The 24,337-nt window shown below is 42.4% G+C and overlaps 1 protein-coding gene across 2 annotated transcripts in view; it reads left to right on the top strand.

Moving 5' to 3' along the window:
- The first annotated feature begins 3,472 nt into the window (after positions 1–3,472).
- Positions 3,473–24,337, top strand: part of adck2 (aarF domain containing kinase 2) — a 37,789-nt gene continuing 16,924 nt past the window's right edge. Inside the window, exons 1-8 of one of the 2 annotated variants that reach the window (XM_078220019.1) lie at positions 3,473–4,925; positions 5,466–5,612; positions 6,625–6,753; positions 8,988–9,083; positions 11,944–12,195; positions 13,088–13,216; positions 13,561–13,614; positions 13,706–13,835. In XM_078220019.1, the coding sequence (XP_078076145.1) occupies positions 3,990–4,925; positions 5,466–5,612; positions 6,625–6,753; positions 8,988–9,083; positions 11,944–12,195; positions 13,088–13,216; positions 13,561–13,614; positions 13,706–13,835 (1,873 nt within the window). In that variant the 5' untranslated portion in view covers positions 3,473–3,989. The remainder of the gene's footprint in view (positions 4,926–5,465; positions 5,613–6,624; positions 6,754–8,987; positions 9,084–11,943; positions 12,196–13,087; positions 13,217–13,560; positions 13,615–13,705; positions 13,836–24,337) is intronic. The other variant, XM_078220020.1, reaches the window with a different exon arrangement.

The raw sequence follows: 24,337 nt of genomic DNA, 5'->3' as shown, positions 1-24,337 counted from the left end.
TAACAACCTGGAGGTAGTGTTTAACATTGCGAATGTTGTAAATTTTTTGAAGGGTGCGTACCTTGCAGCAGGTGAGCATGTGTGCAGCAAAGGAAGGGACATTCGGGACATAGCTAGACAGGCTGACCTGCTGGTGAAACGAAACCTTGAGACTGCCACAATGCCATCAGTAGATACCTGCTGAACAGTGGAATGAGAGGTCTGGTGTATTTAAGGAACAGACTTGGCACATGGGGTCCTCACTGCGGTTTGTAAAACCTGAAGGGATGTTCACACATCCAGCTAGGTGCCTGACTGAGGCGTGGCAGTGACTGACTGGGGAAAAGAAGTTAGTGACATGGGGACTGGCTTGAAATTCTCCCAGCACAGTTTCTCGGAGTCCAGCACGGAGGCTTGCTTTCAGTGGCGACACAAGGATGATAGTTTTGACTATACAATATATGGGCTGAAGTGTATGATAGAAGCTGATGAAGGGTCATCTAGACTCAAAACGTTGGCTCTATTCTCTCCCCACAGATGCTGTCAGACCTGCTAAGATTTTCCAGCATTTTCTGTTTTTGTTTCAGATTCCAGCATCCACAGTATTTTGCTTTTATATAGGGGAGAATAATTAATGGTTTTGGCAAATGAAAGAGAAAATTTTGATGCCTGGCAACAACAGCATTCAAGGGGTTGTGTACAAGGCTCACTAAGGAAGGAATCTCGAAAGCACCTTGTCGCCACAGATCTCACATTGGAGACCTTCTCCAGTAGAAGCAGGTAAAGAGTTTGGCCACATGGTGTTGGCTAGCTTGCAAGGTGCCATGGAGCTAAATCCAAACAAGCCTAGTTGTAGACTTAGGGACAGATAGTCACAGATCATATTGTGACTGGGCATAAAGTACAAGTTGCCAACTGCAGGAATGAGAGTGACCAAACACAAAAAAATTGAAAAGATGTGGTCCAAGTTAAAAAGGTCTGAAAAATTTTTAAGACAAGGACTCAAACACCAATGATCTCACATAAACTCATAAAATTCTTATAGGGTTAGACAGGGTAGATTCAGAAAGAATGTTCCCGATGGTGGGGAAGTCCAAAACAAGGGGGTCACAGTTTGAGGATAAAGGATAAAATTTAAGGGCAGCAGGATGGCACAGTGGTTAGCACTGCTGCCTCACATCTCCAGGGGCCTGGGTTCGATTCCTGGCTTAGGTCACTGTCTTTGTGGAGTTTGCACGTTCTCCCCGTTTGCGTGGGTTTCCTCCGGTTGCTCTGGTTTTCTCCCACAGTCCAAAGATGTGCGAGTTAGGTTGATTGGCTATGCTCAATTGCCCCTTAGTGTCCCGGGATGCGCAGGCTAGAGGGATTAGTGGGGTGAATATGTGGGGTTACGGGGGATAGAGCCTGGGTGGATTGTTGTCAGTGCAGACTCACTCGATGGGCCGAATGGCCTCCTTCTGCACTGAAGGCACTGTGATCTACTATGATCTCACATGATAGCTCAAAGCAGTAAAAACACTGCTGAGTGAGGTACTGGAAAATTATAGAACTTTATCTGACTTGTGGTGAAATGCAAATGCTTCTGGGTCACTTCAAATGCATGGAATTGGAACAGTACCATGAGATGAATGCAGTTGGTCTCATTTTCAGACTCTTAAACCTAACAGCCACCTGATCTGACCGGATGCTGACTTTCCAGTTAACTCATTAAATAGAATACATCAATCATACCCAAGAGAGGGGAAAAGAAAGGAAAAGGGCTAGGTAGGGGGAAAGTGAGAGTCCCTCTATCATCCCCTCACCTACCCTCTCCTTGATCCACATATCTAACCTAATCCTGCTACAGGCAAATAGTGGATTTGGTTTTGATCTCTGGAGGCAGGTCAATTAATTTTTAAAGGTCTTGAATTTTCTGTAGTGCATTTCACAAACCCATGACATCCCAAAGTACTTTACAGCCCATTAAGTAATTTTAAAATGTTAGTAACTGTTCAAATGTAGGAAATTTAAAACATATATTGCAACATACATGAGATCTAATGTGATTTCTTCATTAAGCCACCAGTAGGTCATTCAGCAACATTGGGAACATTTCTAGAGCTGTTCCCTTACAAATACAATCAAATATTGATTTGGAGGTCAGTGGTCCCAATTCTTCTGGTGATTTTGAGTGCTTTCCTTGTCACTATCTCACTCACCACCTGTTTCCTGAACTCATACAGCAAATACTGAGAGTTTAACAAAGCAAGCTCTTCATCTTCCTATTGTAACAGCTGCTCCTTTCCCGCTTTTAGTTTTAGAAACACTGACCTCTTAATAAACAAGTCTTTATCCATTAACAAAACAATAAGACCCTTTACCCCAAGGCACACTCAGAAATGGCCAGTGTTACAATGCATACAGAAGGACTCTCGGTGTTCAGTAACACACTGAGCAGTAACAATGAATGCATTAACAACAATTAAACTTGGCTAAATTTATTCACACTTCTTAAAGAATCAAAATCTCAGTTGATACCTGAGCAGAGATCCCCTATCCCCAGCCAATGTGGGGGGAGCAGAGACCCCCCCCTTCCCCAGCCTGGGGGGGGGGGGGGGGGTGGGGGAGCAGAGACCACCTTCCCCAGCCTGGGGGGGTGGGGGAGCAGAGACCACCTTCCCCAGCCTGGGGGGGTGGGGGAGCAGAGACCACCTTCCCCAGCCTGGGGGGGGGGGAGCAGAGACCCCCCTTCCCCAGCCTGGGGGGTGGGGGAGCAGAGACCACCTTCCCCAGCCTGGGGGGGGGGGGAGCAGAGACCACCTTCCCCAGCCTGTGGGGGGAGGTGGGAGCAGAGACCCCCCTTCCCCAGCCTGGGGGGTGGGGGAGCAGAGACCACCTTCCCCAGCCTGTGGGGGGAGGTGGGAGCAGAGACCCCCCTTCCCCAGCCTGGGGGGTGGGGGAGCAGAGACCACCTTCCCCAGCCTGTGGGGGGAGGTGGGAGCAGAGACCCCCCTTCCCCAGCCTGGGGGGTGGGGGAGCAGAGACCCCCCCTTCCCCAGCCTGGGGGGAGGTGGGAGCAGAGACCCCCCTTCCCCAGCCTGGGGGGTGGGGGAGCAGAGACCCCCCCTTCCCCAGCTTGGGGGGTGGGGAGGAGCAGAGACCCCGAGAGTGTGTGTTGGGGGGGTTGAGTGTGTGCCGGCGGGGGGGGGGGGGGGGCGGGTGAGCGGGGACAGCGCGCGCAGCACCTGCTGCTGTCCACAAGAGCCCCACATCAGCCGGCCCGGCCCCGCCTCGCCTCACCTTCCCTGGGACCAATAGCGGGAGGCAGGAGGAGGGGCCTGATCACAGGGACCAATCGCAAGCGAGATCTGGATATTTAAATCAGCAGGGGGGCGGGGTCCCGCCTTGGAGACCAATAGGGAGAGGCAGGGGCGGAGACTGGGCATTTGGACCAATAGGAGGAAGAGGGCGGGGCGGGTTGACAGTTGGGGCTGGTTGAGTGCGCGTGCGCAGTAGTGCCATCTCTGGTGATGAGGTGATTGTTTGTGTCAGTGAGAGTGGTGTCTGTGGGAGTGTCTGTGGGGGTGTGTGTGATGGAGGGTCAGTAATACCAGGGGGGACAGTGAGGCAGGATCAGAGAGCGGTGCATTCAGACTGGAGCACAACCCCTAGCTCCCGGCCTGAGGGAGGGGGTCGCCAAGCCGCTGATAACACACAGGCCTCCTTGCCTCGTTACCGGTGGATTGTCCAAGAGCAGCTTCGTTGCTGGATTCATTCAGGCGGAATATCACCAGCACATCTCGCTGAGGCCTTCCTCATCTGGTGAATCATCTTTCTTATCTCTTGGGAATGAATGGATTGGCTGCTGGAAGAGTTGAGGCTGCGGTTTGGTGTTTTAAACGCTGGATCCCATGATAAAATAACAATTTGCAGAGCTGCATTGGACCATATGGAAATCGGGAACAACAAATAGTACTTGTTGACTTTCCAGCCTCAATATAAATCTTGTTGGGTTACATAGTTCCTAAAGGATGGCGACCTTTCTCTTCATTTGTAGGATACCTCCAGCAATGTTCAGACCCATGTTGAGAGCCACTGTCTTGATATCAGGCAGTCCTGCATTGAAAGCATCTTTCAGGTTGAGGAAGTTACCAAAGCTCACTCTTGCTTGTCTCGGTCTTGGAGCTTCATCAGTTGCAAACTCCCAGAAGATGGTCACCGTAGAGGCAAAAGTGCTACACCGGCCAAATTCAAGGGCTGCACGCTCATTTTTGAAAGTTCTATTCTGGAAGCTACATTTCACTGTTCATGTGGCTGTCCGAGCTGTGATCCTGCTGCTAAGGTTTGGGCCTTTGTTGCTGCTGTATCCAGTTTGTTTTGCATCCTCCAATTTGACTTTGCTTTGGTGTGATCTGCTATTGAAATCCATGGAGGCTGCAGGCCCTACTTTCATTAAACTGGGCCAGTGGTTCAGCACCAGAAGAGACCTCTTCTCAGCAGAGTTCTGTGATAAGTTCTCCAGACTTCATGTCCATGTCACACCACATTCTTGGGGTTACACTGAATATAGTATGAAAAGGGCCTTTGGAGAGGGCTGGAAGAACATATTTCAGTTTGAAAATAAGGAACCCATCAGATCGGGTTGCATTGCTCACGTCTATAGAGCTTACAGTGATCCAAAGAGCATCAATAACTCTGAATTTCAGAAATTTGCAGAAAGCTTTGAAAAAGAGGATCAATTTGAAGCCTGGGAGGTATTTGGGCTTCAAGGGATATTTCATCACATGTTTGGTAAAAAACAGAATGATTTTCCAGATCAGACCAATGAAGATGGCCATCATGATCCCCAAAATGGGTCTGAACCTGCTGAGGAATTCATTGGAATACCAGAACCGGAGAATGGAAAAGCAACCCTTCACCCTGAGTCAACAGCACAGCAGCATTCTCTCATTCCAGTGGCTATCAAGGTATTACAATTCCTACAGACTACAACCTGTACGATGTAACTAACATTTGTATTTTATAATTCAGTAGAGGGAAGTTCATGGAAAGAAAGAAAAGGTTTTACATATTTTGCACACAATGTCCGCATCAAATAATTAGATATAAATTAAAACTCATACCTCGCCTCACAAGCAGATCTCAAATTGGATAAGTAAATTGGATAAGTAAGAATGCAGGGCAATGCTCCACCAACCCTCAATGTGCCTCATTCCCCAATATCAATAGAACATCTAGCATGAAGACCATTTCACTCCCCATGATAGCTGTCATTGAGTTGGACTGAATTTCAGCGTCAGTTAATGCTGAATTTTCAGCATTTCTGTAATCTTGGCTGAGTTCTTTAAGCTGATCCAAATGCTCTTTTTGGGATCATTTACAGTTTTCAGAGAGAGATGATTTGCATCCCACGATATTTAGGTTGTTTATAATATCTGGCTGCAGAGCAAGACAGTGTGTGAGGCCATTCTACAACCCAGAGGTTCACAATTGTTTCTCTTTTGTAGGTGATGCATCCTGGAATAGTCCATCGAGTCAAAATGGATCTGCTGCTGATGAAAGCATCAAGCTGGGTTCTCGATCTTCTGCCAGGCCTGAAGTGGCTGAGGTGGACTGAAGTAGTGGGAGAGTTTGAAAGGCTCATGACACGACTGGTAAGGACACAAGTTAACTCCATCTGGTTCTGACCAGGATCTTTTTCAAATCTGTGAGCAAGGAGGCAAGAGAGTGTGTTAATGGTGGTGCTCTTTTTTTATTCCATTTGCAACTCAACTGCTCTTCAAAGGCCACTTAGGAAAAGACACGTATCTGTCATGTTCCATTTTTTAAATGCCATATGGCTAAAAGTGTTACAAATTAGTGTGTATTAGTGGGTAAAAACTAGCAGTTGCTGGCATGAAAGTTAAATAATAACATATATCATAACCATGAATGCATCAAATCATCAAAATGATGAACAATTTAACAGCAGAAAACTGAGCAAAGCAAATATTTACATTTTTTTGACAGTTTAACAATCTCAAACTGGCCAATAAGTGCCAATGTTAAAGTGGCAAGTGACCAACCAGATCACACAAACATTTAGCGAACTTGGCTTGTGCTGCCATCTTGCATTCCTTCCCCAACTGAAAAGGTAACATGTTGTAACCATTGAACCCTGTTAACAAAATCAGAAATAATTCTGAATAAAATGCTGATTTGAATCATATAGTTAACTGCATGGTCATTTTATTCTGAGAGAGACCCAACCATGGGTTGAGGGCCTATCCCTTAATCTGAAGCACTTGACGTATTACAGTTGTTGGGTTAAGTGTTTTGCCTGTTCCTTTTGCAAATGCCTTGCTACTTTGTGATTAGTTTGTGATAGTTGACAGAACTATTAGTTTGTGATAGTTGATGGAACATTTACAATTGGAAAACAGAATCTCAAAGTAACAGTGACAGGATTAGCACTTGCTTTCGAGATGTATCTCCATGTTATTTCCTTATATGGAATTTAAAATATTTTTCCCTCTGATCCTTACGATTTGTCTCAGGTTAGTAAGTATTATTTTTTGATAGGAATCCACTCAGAAACAGAATTAATGAGAAATCACTTTGTTCTAATAGTATACCTCATAGGGTGCTTGTCTAAACTAATCACTGTTTCCGGGCATTACCCCACAGATCGACTTGAGATATGAGGCAAAGAATTTGGAAAGATTCCGAGAGAATTTTCAGGATATGGAATCTGTCAAGTTTCCAATACCTCTCAGGCCATTTGTCACAAGAACAGTTCTGGTTGAAACCTTTGAGGTATTTTTTAAAATCTACACTTAGTTGCTAAAATGTGCAGTGCTGGAACAGGGAAAACATGGTTTGAATTTGGTTTTCATTGAGTTCTTAATCCCTGGCAGGTTAAGGAGATGAGAATTTAACCACAGGAAAAGAGGGAAAGCTTGAGTTGATCATATTATGTAGAAAGTAACTCAATAAAGGAAACATCACAATTACATTACTAGCTGTGACACATGTGGTGTGGGAATGAAGTATGCAATCTATTTATCCAGCCCCACATCTACTGCCGCTCATAATAATGAATGGCAATTAATTTACAATTTCAGGACTACAGTATAAATACAAAACTAACTCTTGATGAAAGCTTGAGGTTGGAAGAATTCTTGACAGCTGATCCATATGTCAAATAACATTCAACATAACATGGTGACTACTCCAAAATAAATTATTTATGCAAAAGTCCTTTGAGATGACTTGGAATGATAAAGTACTAAATAAATACATGTATCTTGTTAAAGTTTTAAAAATATCTAATTAGGAAAATTATTAAAGGACTACAGAGGTATGTGTAGTCAAAAAATCTAATCTTACCTGAGGATTCTCAGCTTTGCAAGCAGGGGTTTGACATAATATAAGTTCTCATTTTACACAGGAACATAGTAAGTTACAGGACTGGTAAGGTTAAAATGGCTTGTTAATAATCTGTTCTCCTAAAGAAAGAAATCCAATATGTTGAACTATCATAATTTAAATGAAATAGTTATACTTAACCATTTAAGAGGTCCTAATAATGATGGTACTTGTACTTAATGCATTCTGAAAAAGAGGAAAATTATAAATTCCAGCACATACTGCTGGAAAATATAGATTCTTTGCCTCATTGATAAGGCTGGTGAACTTAATTGCAGAACAGAGCTTCTAAATAATTATCTTTTAACAGCCTTTAGAATGGACTACATCCGTAATATTCTCAGCCAACTCAGTGATATGGAGGCAGATGCATTTGCGTCCATGGACAATACATACAGGCCAGTAAGAAACTGGAGCAATGAAGATAAATATTGCATAATGCATAGATGGAATACACTTGAGGCAGCAATGCAAGTGTGAGGTAGGGCATGGGAAGGGTTAAGGAAAATGTTGCAAAACGTACTGAACACAACACAGCTCTGAAAGCTGGAGCTTTCATCTTTACTGCATGGTCGGTAACCTGGAGGAGTGGATCACTTGTCACCATGGAACATCTCCCCACCATGATTGTTTTCAATGGAATTAAGAGTGGAGCTGTTTATAATGTATGGGGGAATCACAGACTGCCGTCTGTTCGGTAAAGATGAAAAATTACCCCTGTGTATTCAGATTATTTCTTTTCATGTTTAAAACATCAATCTATGTAATATGGGCCTTTTGGCCTTTCATGCATAGTAGAAAATGGGTCGAGGGACAGCAATTTCTCACTGGAATAAGTAAAAGAAACATGATCCAGGTTGTTAAAATCTTCGCAGAAATGGTGGGATTCTTGGTCAGAGTTTTTTGGGCCAAACTAGAAGATAAGTACATGGGAGTAACACTTGTGAAACCAGCAGAATACCACTTAGTGCAATGAATGTGAACTCAGCATTCAAAAAGGGAGTAGACGCGCATGGGCTTTGGATCAGGACAGCGCTGAGATTAAAATGGTCTGAAAGGGTCTCTGTTATGGACCTAAATCAATGGTGGATTGCTCTTTGTACGATTACCTCACTGGCGGATATATCCTAATTCAGTGTCAAAAATGTAAAATATATGAAAATTAATATGGGCATAGGTTTAAACTATATGTGGTCTGTGTTGTGAACCTATGCAGCCCAGAAAGACAAATGTCTGGTAATCCTTCACCTAAATGAGCTGAATGATTGTCTTGTGATCTTGTGCATTGCCCAATGTATAGGTGACTGTGGTGTTTAAGCCAGCAGGAATATTTCTTCTTTACCTCCAAATGTGTAAAGCAGAAGTGTCCTTGGAGTATGCACTCTCAGCCAGAGAGCATGGTTACTACAACATTTCACATCATTCTGCATTTACGCTGGGAATGTGTAAGCTTTGCGTGGTACTAACGTTTGCTCAGTATCTCCTACAGAACAAAATTGTTTGGTTGGTAAACCAATATTCTAGAGTCTGGATACAAAACTCTAAAAACTTTCAACATTGAATTAAATGCCACTGGATGCAATGATGAAAGGTCATGTGACACTAATTCTTCTGTGTTGTAGGAGAGTGAACCCATCTCGATGTACTTGACAAAGGATGTACCTAAAACATTGAAAGAGAGGTTGGCAAGAGTCGGGGTGGAGATGCTGCTGAAGATGGTAACTTGGGGGCAAATGGACACGGGACTGAAAAAGACACGAGAAAGAGAGGGTCAACCAAACATTTAATGTGACAGTCCGCGTTATGTAAAAGGTCCCCATGCACAGGAGAATGTGGGAAATATTTGCTGATTGAACCAGATGGCAATTGCAAATGAGAAAACAAGGTTGTGCTGGGAAGTTGCATCCATTGGTAGTAACCAAATAAACATTTTCCAAACACGAGATTTTACCCTGACATAAAAGTGCTAACTCATGCTGAGTACCTTGCCATTCTTTGTGTATAAGACCAACTGAACATTTCCATCCAGCAGAACCCTAGTACAGACTGGAGTTCAGCTGGGACCTTTTTTAGTCTCTTTGGCTCATGTGAGAGAGCAGACAAACCTCCTTATTCATCGATATGCATGTGTATAATACGTGTAATTATATACCTGTTTGTCTTCCTTAGTATTGTCCGCGGTTAGTCAGAGGAAACAATATGTTTCTTTAAATGTGTTTGTTGTACCAGCCGGAGGGTGTAGTTCAAGCAAAAATAACAGATACTTCCTTGATCTATTATTCCACATCATTTCCCCATTGCTTCCCATGCATTCCCTCAGCCTACTCTTTCTTTGCTACCTCCCTATCTATAACTGCTTCATCTCTCTCAACCCGTCTGACTGTAAAAACCTTACTTTTCAGAGGTTATAGCACCATCAGCTGGAGGAAGTAACAACAGCAGATATTACCGCCATCATACCATCGTTGATTGTAATAGACTGAGGAGTTAAATGTTACCGATTGGTTACAATGTACTGTCAAAATTACGAAAAACTCAAAACAAACAAGCTCTGAGTTTTAATATGTTACTACAATGTCTCTCATGGTCTTGTTCATGGTGAGCCAAGGATTTGATGCAAAATGAGATGCTTATGATGTTTAGTGGATAACACCTGGGCCCCTGACTTACAATAACAAGTCAAATTCCATTGTATTCAAACTGGGCAATCTGCTGTTTGCCCAGGAGATTATTCAGGCCAAACAGATATATTAATAAAGGAATAATTGGAATGAGGGGTTGTTGAAGAGGGAGTGAGCAAGGAGGAACAGGACAGGGAGAAAAAGGGAGTGAGCAAAAGGAAAGGTTCAGTGGAGATGGGGTTCATAGAATCCCTACAGTGCAGAAAGTGGCCATTTGGCCCATGAGGACTGCACCAACGACAATCTCACTCAGGCCCTATCCCTGTAATCCCATGTATTACCCTGCTAATCTTCCTGACACTAAGGGGCAATTTAACATGGCCAATCCACCTAACCCGCACATTGGGGTGTGGGAGGAAATTGGAGCACCTGGAAGAAACCCACGCAGATACGGGGAGAACGTGCAAACACGACTCAGACGGTCACCCAAGGCTGGAATTGAACCAGGGTCCCTGGCGCTGTGAGGCCAACTGCTGTGCCACCATGCCATTGGGGAGGGGAGAGGAGAAATGGGCGAAGAGATGCAGGAGTGGAGTGATAAGAGGGGAATGGGGTGATGAAGGATGGGGATGAGTGAGGAGATGTGGTGGAAACAAACGCAGATAAATGGAGGTTGAGGCTGGGGACGAAGCAGTACGGGGTAAGGTAGGCAAAGAAAGTGCATAAGCTTAGTTAGGAGTGGCATGGGAAGCAAGTGTTGTGCAAAAGTAGTGAAGGAAGTAGTGGAGTGGCACGGGGCAGTTAGGGCTCAAGAAGGGAGTCGATATGGCGATCATGATCAAAAACAGGTGGAAATTGGCAGATATGGTCAGTGAGAGGTTAGAAACCTGAGGGAGCACATGATCCAGAGGCTTGAGAAGTTTATAGTTCAATAACTGTAACACTGTAACTTCTGTCACTGACTGGAAAGACATCAGGAACAGATGTGCAAACCCAGACTGGAGTTCAGCTGGGACCTTTATTAGTCTATTTGATTCATGCGAGTGAGCAGCCAAAACTGCTTATCCATCGATATGCATGTGTATAATACATGTAATTATATACCTGTTTGTCTTCCTTAGTATTATCCACGGTTAGTCGGAGGAAATATGTTCAGATTTTCCCACCAAGGTGATGGGTCCGTGCCATTTCACTCCCAGGCCAGTTTACCACTGCAACGAGGCCTGTTTAACTGAAACTTTGATGTTTTATAAATAAAGACATACAATGTATTTAAACAAATGATCAAGTTGGAAAGGCTTTGTGCAGGGACTTCCTATACAGCCTGGCTAGTTTAGTTGGTAAATAACAGGATTCTTGATCCTAGGATCATGGTATCAAGCCCCATGTTGGGGAATGCGCTTGTCTTTAATTTTTTTAAATTGATGTTACAATGGTGAGGCTCCACTTTAAGGGGACTAATTGGCTGTTCGGGGGAAACACCTAGCTATCACTCCCAGACAATCTTGTATTCACTATTTGAATAACATTTTAAATTTGAAGGGACATTAAAACGGTTGTTGTCTGATTCATTGCAATTTTTGCCATTAACTAATTTTGTTATAAAGGAGACAGTTACAAGGCACCAGCTTGCAAAAAAAATGCATAAGTCCTATGTTCACTGACAAAGCAGGGCTGCACCTAAAGGCACCTCTCACTTTAAACAGGCACTAACACTGCACCTGTCTGTATGCAGGAAGTGCTCCCCCTAGTGCTGTGGCATGAAAAATGTCACTGCCTGAAAGGTGGCTTCAATAGAAAGAAGGAATGTTGTATCAACTCAAATTGCAATAGAAATCTTTTCCCAAAGTATACCAAATGAATGATTCTCAAAAAGAATCCCTTTTTCATCTTTGTGTTATTGTGACATTGCTCTCTGTTAATATATTTGTCTTTTGATCTGTTTGTCTTTCCATAGGTGTTTGTGGATAACTTTATTCATGGAGACCTTCACCCTGGAAATATCCTCATCCAAGGGGTTGATCAATTCAGCCTACAAAACGATGACAAGACAACCATTGTAGACTTATGTGATACACTCATCGTTAATGTGCATCCATCCCAATGTCCATTAAAGCTTATTCTTCTAGATACTGGCATTGTTACTGAACTCCAGCCAGCTGACTTGCATAATTTCAAGGCTATCTTCACTGCTGTAATTGAAGGGCAGGTAGGAATCTGCAAATTCTTCTCCCACTATGCGCACCATCCCATCCTCAAAAGACCAGGCAAGGGACATGCTACATCTTACCTGACAATGTCGGTCACGTGGCTTGTGTTTCTTTTTATCCGAATGTTTAATCTAGCTGATGATTTTAAGTTTTAAATAGGACAAATAATTTATCACTTTGATCCACTTGGAAACTGGAATTTTCACTGTTTCCTTCTGCAAATATTTGACACAAAACTAATATTTGGATAGCAAACCATGAGACATGGCTTTGTGGGGTAGCGTGCTGTGGCCAAAATTACTAGCTCTAATTTGAGCAATATGTGGCACTGGCGGCATTGTGTTCCAGTCAGCAGAAAGGCGTAAATTCATCTGCCTTTTGCTTACTAGAATGACAGTACAGGAAGAGATGACAGTATTGAGGTATTCTGCTCTGGGTGGCACTGTGGGTCTCACACTGACCTTTCACTTGGCGCAGTCAAAGTCAAAAGCTTCTTGTTGCTGAGATTAAGTGACTTTGTCAAACTTAGTGCTATTTCCCTGTATGAGTTTAGCATCATTCAGCAACTTGAATATGGAAGTCATTTAATTAATTCCAGTGTTAAAAAATTAACAGTTGGCTTGCATAATTGACGTTGTAACACATGGTGACTGTTCAGTACTGTGTATTCCTTGATCTTTCCTTTTCAGTCCATTCAGTCCGATATAGTTTCCTGTTCATTTGGTTTTTAGCCATGCTTCCATTTTCTTCATTCTCAAAGCTGGTCTTTTGTTTGGATAGGCCATGTGTTGGGGGTGAGGTGCTCAAACTGCATGCAGGCTAAAACAGGTTTATCAAATTCATCTCGATTTCCAGCTTCAGAATGTGTAATTCTGTGTTTTTTATTTCCAGGGTGAACAGGTTGCAGAATTATTGCTGACCCAGGCCAGAACCAGTGAATGCCGGGACATACAACTCTTTAAATCAGAAATAGAAAAGCTCTTCAGTGAAGCCAAGATGAAGACAGGTTCCCTGGGAGAGGTATTAGCACACTAACATCCCTTAGCTAAGGGATGTGAGGCCATAATGATATAATGCAGCATTGCGGAGCAGGCAATGCCAGATCATAAAGCTTATTCAGTTTCTCTAAATAATGTGTTTCTAGTAATAATGCTAATTTCTACTAAATTGTCCCAGAGTCAAGTGGCTGCATGGAATACTGCAGTTGTGTAGTTTGTTTTAGCTGATGAGATTACTGTCAGAGAGAATGGTAGGTGGGCTGATGCTACCAGTTGATGAGGGAGGAGGAAAGAATTGTTCATTGCCTAGAGATACGTCTGTGTTAGCTGATCTCATTTTAAATACTTTTCCTCTTATCTTCTCAGCTCCATATTGCAAGCTTACTGTCTCAGGTTTTGGAGACACTCCTTACACACAAGGTAGAGTGGAATTCTGGACTTGGTAAAATGTGTAGCTCTTTGTTTTTGATTGATTGAAATATGACTGCAGTTTTATGTTTGTCAACACTAGATCAAGGTGCAAAGTAACTTTGCCTCCATCATCTTTGCCTTCATGGTCTTGGAGGACCTAAGTCGTTCTCTGAATCCTAGGTTGGACTTGCTGGAAGTGGCCAGACCTTTGCTACTGAAAAACACCACAGGTTTGTAATGGCAGTCACAGCTGTCTGTAGCATTCCATTTTTGCCCACCCTTACTATGGGAAGGAGGGAATACATCTACCTGAGTTCTACATCAATTCAATGTTCGATCGTCATGATAGCGGGGATTTACTAATTTATTTAACGACAGGCTGATGCCAAGGCCAGTAATAGTCCATTTGTAGAATAATTCATAATGTATCCCCATGTTTTGAGCTCTTGTGAAACTGTGAGCAAAAAGCATGATTAAATGTGTGAATGTGCACAGAGTTCCTGGATATATTGATTTTATCCCATTGCACTGACAGACTGAACAAATGTGATTTTCAATTACTTAAGTCTATGTAATTAGAACAAAGTGGAGAGGGTTAAAAAGTTGGTACAGTGCACAAATACTGAAGAACTCTGTACCATAAATTAATAAAATGTGACAACCCAACAGATTCCCTGTCTCTTGAGTTCAACCGTATTGTGCCTTCTGTTACATACGAAAGAGAAAGAAAGGAATGCTTGCATATAGCGCACCTTTCATGATCTCAGGATGTCCCAAAATACTTTACAGCCAGTGAAGTACTTTTGAAGTCATCTTCCACCCTGAGGGACTGCCAAAGAAGAAGACGTTAGAAGTGAAATCACTGTTATAATGCAGAAAACGCAGCAGCTAATTTGCACACCGCAAGCTCACACAAACAGCAATGTGGTAATGACCAGATAATCTATTTTTAAGGTGTTGATTGGCCAGACATCAGGGATAAATCCCCTGTTCTTCAAAATAGTGCCATGGAATGTTTTATGTCCACCTGAGAGGGCAAAGGGGGCCTCAGTTTAACATCTCAACTGAAAGACATCATCTCCAATGGTGCAGCATTCGCTCAGTATTGCATTGAATTATACATCTCTAGAGTGAGACTTGAACCCATGATCTTCTAACTCAAGTGATTGTGCTATCCACTGAGCCACAGCTAAGACTCACAGAGTTATGGAGGACTCTGGGCAACATTTTGATTGGGAAAGCTCGATCAGATTTTGCAGGGGTGGAGATCTGAAAAGGAGCTTACAACAATTTGGGTATCACCAAAGATTGGAGTTGCACAACTCTGACAACTCATTTTGTTGGCGAGTTAAAATAATTATACTCTTTCATATATTTTGAGATTCACTCAGTCTCTGTATGTGCGTCTATCTCTGTACGCAGCAGAGAAAGGTATCAAAAAAGCAATGACTATTTCATACATAATGTTTCCTACTTCCACAGACCACCTACAGTCAGCAGGCCCAATACTGTCTCCATTTACTTAGTCTGCTTGTCATACAACATGCCACTTTTTGTTTCTTCCTGCACGTTCCTCCAGCATTCTTAGCCCAACTCACTGCTGCTTCTCTGCTTTCCCATCCCACTTCTGTCATCCCCCTTGGAAAAGCTCATAGTTACCTTCTGTTTGTCTCTCCATCCTTCAAAGGGAATTGATTAAAATGGCAGGGACAATTATTTAGTAGTTTACCTGTTGAGAGATAAGTTTTGTGCTAAAAATGAAGATTCACTCGATTTGAATGAAAATGTTTTTGGAACGCTGTTCGGTGAACTAAAAGAATATGTTAGCATTAATTCTGGAGATAGAAAGGATGATAACAGTCTATACTTTCTAGCGGTTCTACATAGTCTAACTCCCATGGGCACGCCGACAAACAAACTTGGATTCAAGGAACCAGCAGTTTCACCGTTGCTACAAAACTTGAATCCTGAACAAGGACTTTGCCAAGGGACAAGATTGATAGGAAGATGTTTTCTTCAGTGATAGATGTTGAAAATGTAACAGGCAGATTTCAAGGAAAAAGAGTGATTTTTCTTCAAATAACATTGAGCCCTTCAAACTTAAACCTGCCTTTTCAATTCAGGATAAATTAAAAATCCTGTTATTCTGTTGCAATAGAACTGCTAATTTGATCTGCAAATGTTTTGCAGATCTCCGCTAAAGCCTCTTATTCACTAGGTTGATCTGTTACAGTTTTGAAGGTTTGGACCCTGTTGAATCATTCGTGAATAAATCTGAAATCAGAACACAAATATCAGTAATTGTTGGCAACCTGAGATACATACAAATGAATGGAAACATGATTTTAAATTCTGAGTCCAAAACTGCTTGCCATTTCAACAGACTTTGCTCTAACTCTGACAGCTGTTTAGCAAAATAGCTACAAAATTTATCAGGTGCTGAAAATGTCAGGTCCCAACTAAATTTGGAGTTTCCCACTGATCTTGTTAGTAGTGGAGCCTCTGCCACTTACATAACTCCAGACAAGACCACTGTCCATTCTAGACAAGACCACTGAGCCCACGCCAGACAAGACCACTGTCCATTCTAGGCAAGACCACTGATGCCACACCGGACAAGACCACTGAGGCCACGCTGGACAAGACCACTGAGGCCACGCCAGACAAGACCACTGAGGCCACGCTGGACAAGATCACTGAGGCCACGCCAGACAAGACCACTGAGGCCACGCTGGACAAGATCACTGAGGCCACGCCAGACAAGACCACTGAGGCCACGCTGGACAAGATCACTGAGGCCACGCCAGACAAGACCACTGAGGCCACGCTGGACAAGATCACTGAGGCCATGCCAGACATGACCACTGACTATTTCTAAGCTGAGCTGACATTAAGCTTTGCTTGTTACATTCCGGTGAATAGTCAGGTACGCAACAACTTATGTTTATGGCTATGCTATAGTGAGATATCAATCCTAGTTTGGGACATGGCTATTGTGAAATTAAGATGGTTCTTAAAATATAAAGCAATTCTTACTATTGACATTTTTAGCAGCTGATGCACACAGGAGCTTTGCAGGATCCTGGTTGTGCTTAAAAATATATTATTTAATTCAAAAAGTACGCATTATTCTCCCTCAAATAACTATCGTTATTAGCACGAGATTCACAGATCTGTGTTTAGAATAAATTCAAGTTTACAATGATGTATCAATGCCTATCACTACTGCTGTACTTGTCAAGCTGACAGGTTTGTTTCTACCCCTGTTACTTCTCTGTTGGGAATAGCAATTTTGTAATCTGCCTCCTGAATTGAATTTTTTTGGGATTTGAGGGAATGCGAGTACAGAATTATGTTTGGATGGTGGCATAATACAGGCAATATTGGATTGGTCACCGATTATACACAGCAGTTGACAGCCAGCTCTATTGACTGCCATGGAATTTTCTGGAAGCTATTGCTATTCCTGACTACAGTGAAAAATCACTGATAATCTATACTTACACGGTCTGGAGTAACCAGCATTCGTTCAGAGCCCTGTCAAACTATCAAATTAATCACATGCTTAACAATAAACACTACAATCACTCTGAATAAAACTGAGGACAGGTATGTGATTACTACTGCTCTACGAAATTGTATAAAAGTGCCACAAACATCTGAAGAGTCACAAGGCTGTAACTATGAATGCAATTCCTAGAAAATGACACTGGCAGTTTTTTTTTTAATGTTCTCTGGACATGGGTGACACTGGTAAAGATGTATTTATTACCTATTGTTAGTTACTCTTAAAGGATGTTGGGCTTTCTTCTCCAATGATTATTTTTATAACTGAATGGCTTGCCATGGTAGCCAATCACATAATGTGCATCCGTGACTATTAGTGAACTAATGGTTTTAACAATAACCCACAGTTTTTGGGTTATTTTTTCTCTGTCAGCTTGGATATTACCATGTTGTTGAATCAAATTTCACAACTTGACAAAGTGGAGATTTGAACTCAGAACTGTTGCTTTGACTGATCCAGTACCACAATCATTACACTACTGAACTCTATCATCATAGGCCAATGATGTTGCTCAAAATGTGAAGATCCCATTTATTTTATTATAATAGATTGATGCAGCAAACACTCAGAACAGTATAACTGATTCATGATATTTATCTGGTCATTAGAAAAAATGCACAAGCCATGAAGGAGTAAAGTTTATTTATTAGTCACAAGTAAGGCTTATGTTGACACTGCAATGAAGTTACTGTGAAATTCCCCGAGTCGCCACAGTCCGGCGCCTGTTTGGGTGAATGCACCTAATCAGCACGTCTTTCAGATTGTGGGAGGAAACCCACTCAGACACAGGGAGAATGCGCAAACTCCACACAGACTGACCCAAGCCGGGAATTGAACCCGGGTCCCTGGTGCTGTGAAGCAGCAGTGCTAACTACTGTGCTACCGTGCCACCCCAAGGAAATGCAGGATTAAATCTAGGCATACAGAATGCACTTGATCAGCAACTGTCTTCCAATCTTGCGCAAAGTTTCATGATACTGTATGAAACTGATTATAATCGCTCACAAATTCAGATATTAAGGAAAATTAATTTTAAAACTGTTCCTTATTTTTTTTGTTTTCAGAACTAAAAGTGGCTTCCTTCATGGTCAGAATATTTAGCTTGTCTACAAAATTAATAAAGATTAATTGACACTCTTCTGCTGGCTCAATAAGTAAATGTCAGGAAGGTTGCTGGTTAGATATTTGGCCTGTGCTAAGTTAGCTGTTATTGAGATAAGGAGACAAATAGCCAGTGTTTCTGTATGTTATCAATATCCAGCTAATGCTGCCGGAAAGTAGTGTTTGTAGATACCCAGGTCAGAATGCCAGAATTGGCTGTAATGCCCCTTGTTGTCAGCTAACTCTCCAATACTCATTCTTCAGAATGGCTACAGGTGGCTGCCTGCAAGAATGAAACTGTAGCCCAGGAGAGGTGACTCTATCAGGAGGAGGGTATTTTTATCATGGGTAGGAGACCAGGTACTCAGATTGCCAAAATGAGGTGCCTACCATGATTAGGGATGCAGAGTGGCAAATTGTTATTGCAAATGATTGAAACATTGTTCGACACAATAAGGTGTGTGTCTTTACTTAGTGAAGGCTGAGATCTCAATTAATCAAGTTGACTAAAATGATATGACTGTTGATGGAAGAGAAGTAAATTTTCCCTTCTCTTTGTAGTTTCCTAAAGTTCTCGGTTGCTGCTTCTGCTGGTTTCTTTTGTCGGTAACAGCTGAGCTCATCTTATGGCTGGGATTCTTCCTGGAGGCCGTCCCGTATATTCAATAGCCTCCTCAGCTGGGAAAATAAATTGGGTCACCGTGGTGTTGGAGTGGCAGGCAGAAGTTCCGCCCTGCTGCAATACTGCATTAAAGTAGGCAAATCCAGCCCCATTAGAACCATGGAAAAATATTTGACCAATGGAGGGGATATCAGATATTGAGGAACATAATACTAGCTACTAGTTGCCTGATGGACAGCAATGATCATTTCCAATCCTGTACATTCCTGTATCTTTTTAAATGATTGGTCTAACTTTGTTTAAGATGTGAAAACAGCAGCAATGATCTAATCACAGCATTCATAGGGTAAAGTTGCAACCTTTGCCTTTACTGGCCATGCTTAGTTTTTTAAACAAATGTTTCTCCTGCCCCTTCCTTTTCTGGTCTTCATATTGCTTCTGCCACTTCTCTGTTTTCTTCATAATTTGACTTTGTCCATCAAGCTTGACCTTGAGCAAATGCTGAGGAAAGTATACACAAGAGCAAAAGCTTAAGCCATTTCCTGGAACAAAATAACCATGAATCTAAATAACACAAGTACAAAATTCACAACCCTAAAATGAGGTCAGAGATTAGAAGAAATACCCCCTCTTTCCTCTGCCCCCATTCCTTGCAAGAACTTGTAGAGAAAAAATAGATAAATTGGGGATCAATTGGAAACTTACAACCCACATAGCGAAATCGATAACTTTTAAAAATAATTTTTTAATAGTTGAATGGATGACATGACGAGATTTTACTTTTTAAAAACATTTGCTGTAACAAAAAGACTAAAAGCAATATTGACTAAACACCTTTAAAGGCAACTTGTAAGCCTACTTGTGACACTGATAAATAAACTTAAACTTAATTTAAACTATAGGCAGAACTTTTAAGACAACTGAAAACAACACAACATATACATCACACTGTTCTTTAAGCCCAAATTCAATTTTCCTGGAACCAGTCCAAAAGAATTCTTAGCTCTTGAGGGTTTATTTCTGATCTTTTCCTTTCTCAGCATGGAAACCTTCAACTCCAGAACAGTCTTGGTACGAGTTTTCCTGGAGACTTCTCCTTCTAGCTAAAGCTAGCAAAATTTCCAGCTTTGTTTTAATTTCTCATGAACTTGCTCTTTTCAGTCAGAGTGTGAGGTCCTGCCTGCATTCCTGCGTGGTGAATCATAGAGATAGCTGTTCTCTCTCTCTCGCACCCTGGCAGGCTAACCCACCTCTCAATGACATTCAGTGATATTGTAGGAAAGCCTGTAACCTGATTTTTACAATGGCTTCCTCTGCACCCTTCTCCATGGCAACGTGATTCACATGTGTCTTGTATCCAGGTAGAAATGCTGACTAGCTATTCTCTAGGCTTCAAGTCTACCCTATCCTGGAATCAGTTCAAAGATAGTTCAAAGTATACCCTTTTACAAACTGACATAGCACATCCATGGGATGTGGGAGACTCTTAGTCTGTCCTTCATATTGTCATGATGTGGAAATGCCGGCGTTGGACTGGAGTAAACACAGTAAGAAGTTTAACAACACCAGGTTAAAGTCCAACAGGTTTATTTGGTAGCAAAAGCCACAAGCTTTCGGAGCCTTAAGCTCCTTCTTCAGGTGAAGGAGCTTAAGGCTCCGAAAGCTTGTGGCTTTTGCTACCAAATAAACCTGTTGGACTTTAACCTGGTGTTCATAGAATCATAGAAACCCAACGGTACAGAAAGAGGCCATTCGGCCCATTGAGTCTGCACCGATCACAATCCCACCCAGGCCCTACCCCCATATCCCACCCCCTAATCCCTCTAATCTACGCATCCCAGGACACTAAGGGGCAATTTTAGCATGGCCAATCAACCTAACCCACACATCTTTGGACTGTGGGAGGAAACCGGAGCACCCGGAGGAAACCCACGCAGACACGAGGAGAATGTGCAAACTCCACACAGACAGTGACCCAAGCCGGGAATCGAACCCAGGTCCCTGGAGCTGTGAAGCAGCAGTGCTAACCACTGTGCTACCGTGCCACCCTAAACTTCTTACTTCATATTGCCTACATGTATGAATGCCTTGCACCTTTTCCCAGTAAAATGATTTAAGTCTTCCTTTAATCTTGAGCAGATCCATTGCCTAGACCTGTTGTCAAACAGACATCACACAAGTCACAATCCCTTTCATTTTACCACAAACTTAAAGCCACAGTCCCAAAAAATAACTTGAACAAAAGTTTAAGCAGAAGTCCATAGTACAATAATCATACACAGTAGTCTTGATGGGTGAAATGGTCTTATTGTGATTTATTTTATAAAGGGGAGATTTTCCTGTCCTTGTCTGCTCCAGTGCTGGGAACAATGCATTGCAGGATTGCAGGGATTCTGTTCAGGCCAAAAACATGTCTCAGGTGGCACCTTGTATAGACCTGGCCCTGTTCAGGGCCGAGTATCGGTAATAAGTTCAGGAAAGCAAAACACAACCATCAGGTGTAATGACTTCAATGAAGCCATTGAGTTTGGCCTCTTGAAGTATGACCTCCTTGACTGAGTTAATGATTGCCTGCCTAATCAGGGAGTCTCACCTGTGTATATATATTGAGGCGTGTCAGGGCTACTGACACTCCAGATTATGACCTTGTACCTGAAGCACTTTTAGAAATGGAATTGAGTTTGTAAATAAAGGGAGTCTGGTGATGGGACACTGGCCTCTGAGGAGTTATTTGATTGGGCCTCGGGACCATCACAATTTACTACCATTACTGTCTAAACTTGGCTGGGAAACATTGAAGTTGATGCCAGAGAGCAGGCCTTATTCTTATGCAACTGGTTAAAAATATGTGGAAGGATTGGAAAGAGCGGAGATTCCTCTTTTACACTGGGCTAGGAGATAGTGCAGATAGGAAAGTTGAGCAGGCGTCATCATGAGAATATGGTTCTTCTGATATTATTTCTCTCTGCTCTGCTCATGCTTTACACCTAAGTGCTGTAAAAGGGAGATCTCTTCCATTGTTTTGGGCATTAACAAAAGGCGATCTGACCATAATGTGGTTAGAAGGACAGTGGATGAGGGGGCTATAGGAAATCAGTTTCCACACCAAATTTAGAACTCATCTTGAAGAAGCATTGCACAGAAACTCACAAATATAAAACTTGTTGTGGGGTGGAGGTGGGTGAGAATATAAGCATTAAAACAAATGCCTCTGCAGGCTAACACTGGGCTAGTACCTGAGTAGGATCAGTATTTTCAGCTCTTGGTTGGTTTGCAAGTGTTGCTTTGGCAATGTAGTCAGGCTTCAGTGACTGATCATCCACGTCACAAATAACTCTCTGCTCCACAGATCCAGAGAAGGAAACCCTGGGACAGTACTTAATTGTCTGGGATGTTGCCTGAAGAGTACCTGAGAAAGAAAAAAGTAAAGCTGTTAGGTTTTTTACATTGCACACATAGATGCACAGTGGTTAGCACACTGTCTCACAGCGCCAGGGACCCAGGTTCAATTCTGTCCTCGGGTCACTGCCTGTGGGGGTTTCCTCCCACAATCCCAAAGATGTGTGGGTTAGGTTGATTGGTCATGATAAATTGCCCCTTGGTGTCAGAAGGATTAGCAAGGTAAATACATGGAGTTACAGGGATAGGGCCTGGGTGGGATTGTTGTTGGTGCAGACTTGATGGGCTGAATGGCCTCCTTCTGCACTGTAGGGATTCTATGATAAACCGAGTTTTTAACTTAAAATTTCCAAACTTCTGGGGGCAAATCATAATGTAGTTTTGGTGGTAGATTGGCACGGGCAGTGGTTGTAATTTGGTAACAAAGGTATTTTTCAAACTTGCATCTTTGTCCTCAGGATCTCCTATTGGATAGTATAATGCCATCTTAAGTCTCAGACAGAAAAATAGGGTAGGTTGTCCTTCCATAGGTGACAGCCACTTACTAAATATTTAAATGACCCTCTCCTTGAGATTGGGGTTGGGGTCAAAGTGGCAGATGGAAATCCTGCTGCACCAAACTTTTAAAATCCTTACCGAGTTTTTAGTCTTTTGTATCTGTTATTTTCCATTATTGATTTCTGCCTTCAATATCTGAGAAAGCCACCTTGCTTTTAATATTTCTCTCAAATATCCACAATTGAATTTTAAGCCCAAATCATGGGTCAGTTTTCTTACATGGCACATCAGGCGGAGCATCCACTCCGCCCGCCTGATAACATCAGCAGGAGGACTGATCCGCTTTTGTATTTAGGTCTCATTATAATATTGTAATCAAAGCAAGTTACCAGTGCTAATCATACTCCCTTTGGTTGGGAGCAAGAAGAATCTAATGGGAATGTTCAGTAGTAGGGTTAGGTTTGGTTTTATGTGCATTGTAATGGAGTGGTTGTGGAGAAGGTTGAACTCAAAATCTGGCCAACTTGACAAGAATAGGATTGAACTAAGAACTTGGGAATGCTGATTTACTTCTCCAAATGCAGAACCCAGAACTGGAGGGAATGCAAGGCCAAACCTGGCGGCTGGAAATGATGAGAGATTCTTAAGAAGGAAACAGATGTGGATGACATCTGGTCTTAAAACCCCTGTATAGGACCCTCATTTACACATATGCATTAGGCTCTGTTTCAGGTGAAAGCACTAGCTGCCTTAATCCAGGCCTTATTGAAAGCATTGGGCAGGTCCCTGGGACAAGATCAGCATCAAATTTTTTAAAACCTTTGTCCCACTACTGCACCTTTCACACATTCACACTGTTCATACAACTCAACAGGCAGATGAAAATTTCCCTTGCATAGCAGAGTGGATTGTTCAATGCTAATTTTTTAAATTCATTTGTGGGATCTAGTTGTCCCTAGCTCATCCCTAGTTGCTCGAGGGCAGTTGAGAGTCAACCACATTGCTGTGGCTCTGGAATCACATGTAGGCCAGACCAGATAAGGACAGCAGATTGCCTTCCCTAAAGGACATTAGTGAATCAGATGAGTTTTTCCGACAATGGTTTCATAGTCATCAGTAGATTCTTAATTCCAGATTTTTGTTATTAAATTCAAATTCCACCATGTTCTGTGGCAGGATTCGAACCTGGGTCTTCAGAACATTAGCTGAGTTTCTGGATTAATGGTCTAACGATAATACCACTAGGCCATTGCCTCCCCTCCTTATAGTGATATAATATTAGAAATTCAATACTACAGTCACAATTCTAGATCTAACTGTGAGGGAAGCATATGTCAACGGACCCACCAAACATTATCATAAACTTAGCCAATATCTGGCATACTTTCTAGGTATGCTATGGGCAGTAGGTACAAACAAAATGTATTGGTCTCACAACAGAAAAAACTCCTCACCAGATTTCTTCTGAAGAGGAGCTGAGGGGATCCTTTCCCCATATTTCCACGTATCCTTTTCTTTCATCTTGTCTTTTGTGCTCTGATGAT

The sequence above is a fragment of the Mustelus asterias genome, chromosome 9 (genome assembly GCF_964213995.1).
Source record: "Mustelus asterias chromosome 9, sMusAst1.hap1.1, whole genome shotgun sequence".
Lineage (NCBI taxonomy): Eukaryota > Metazoa > Chordata > Chondrichthyes > Carcharhiniformes > Triakidae > Mustelus > Mustelus asterias.
The sequence above is the reverse complement of the archived record's forward strand: the minus strand, read 5'-3'. Positions and strand labels throughout refer to the sequence as shown.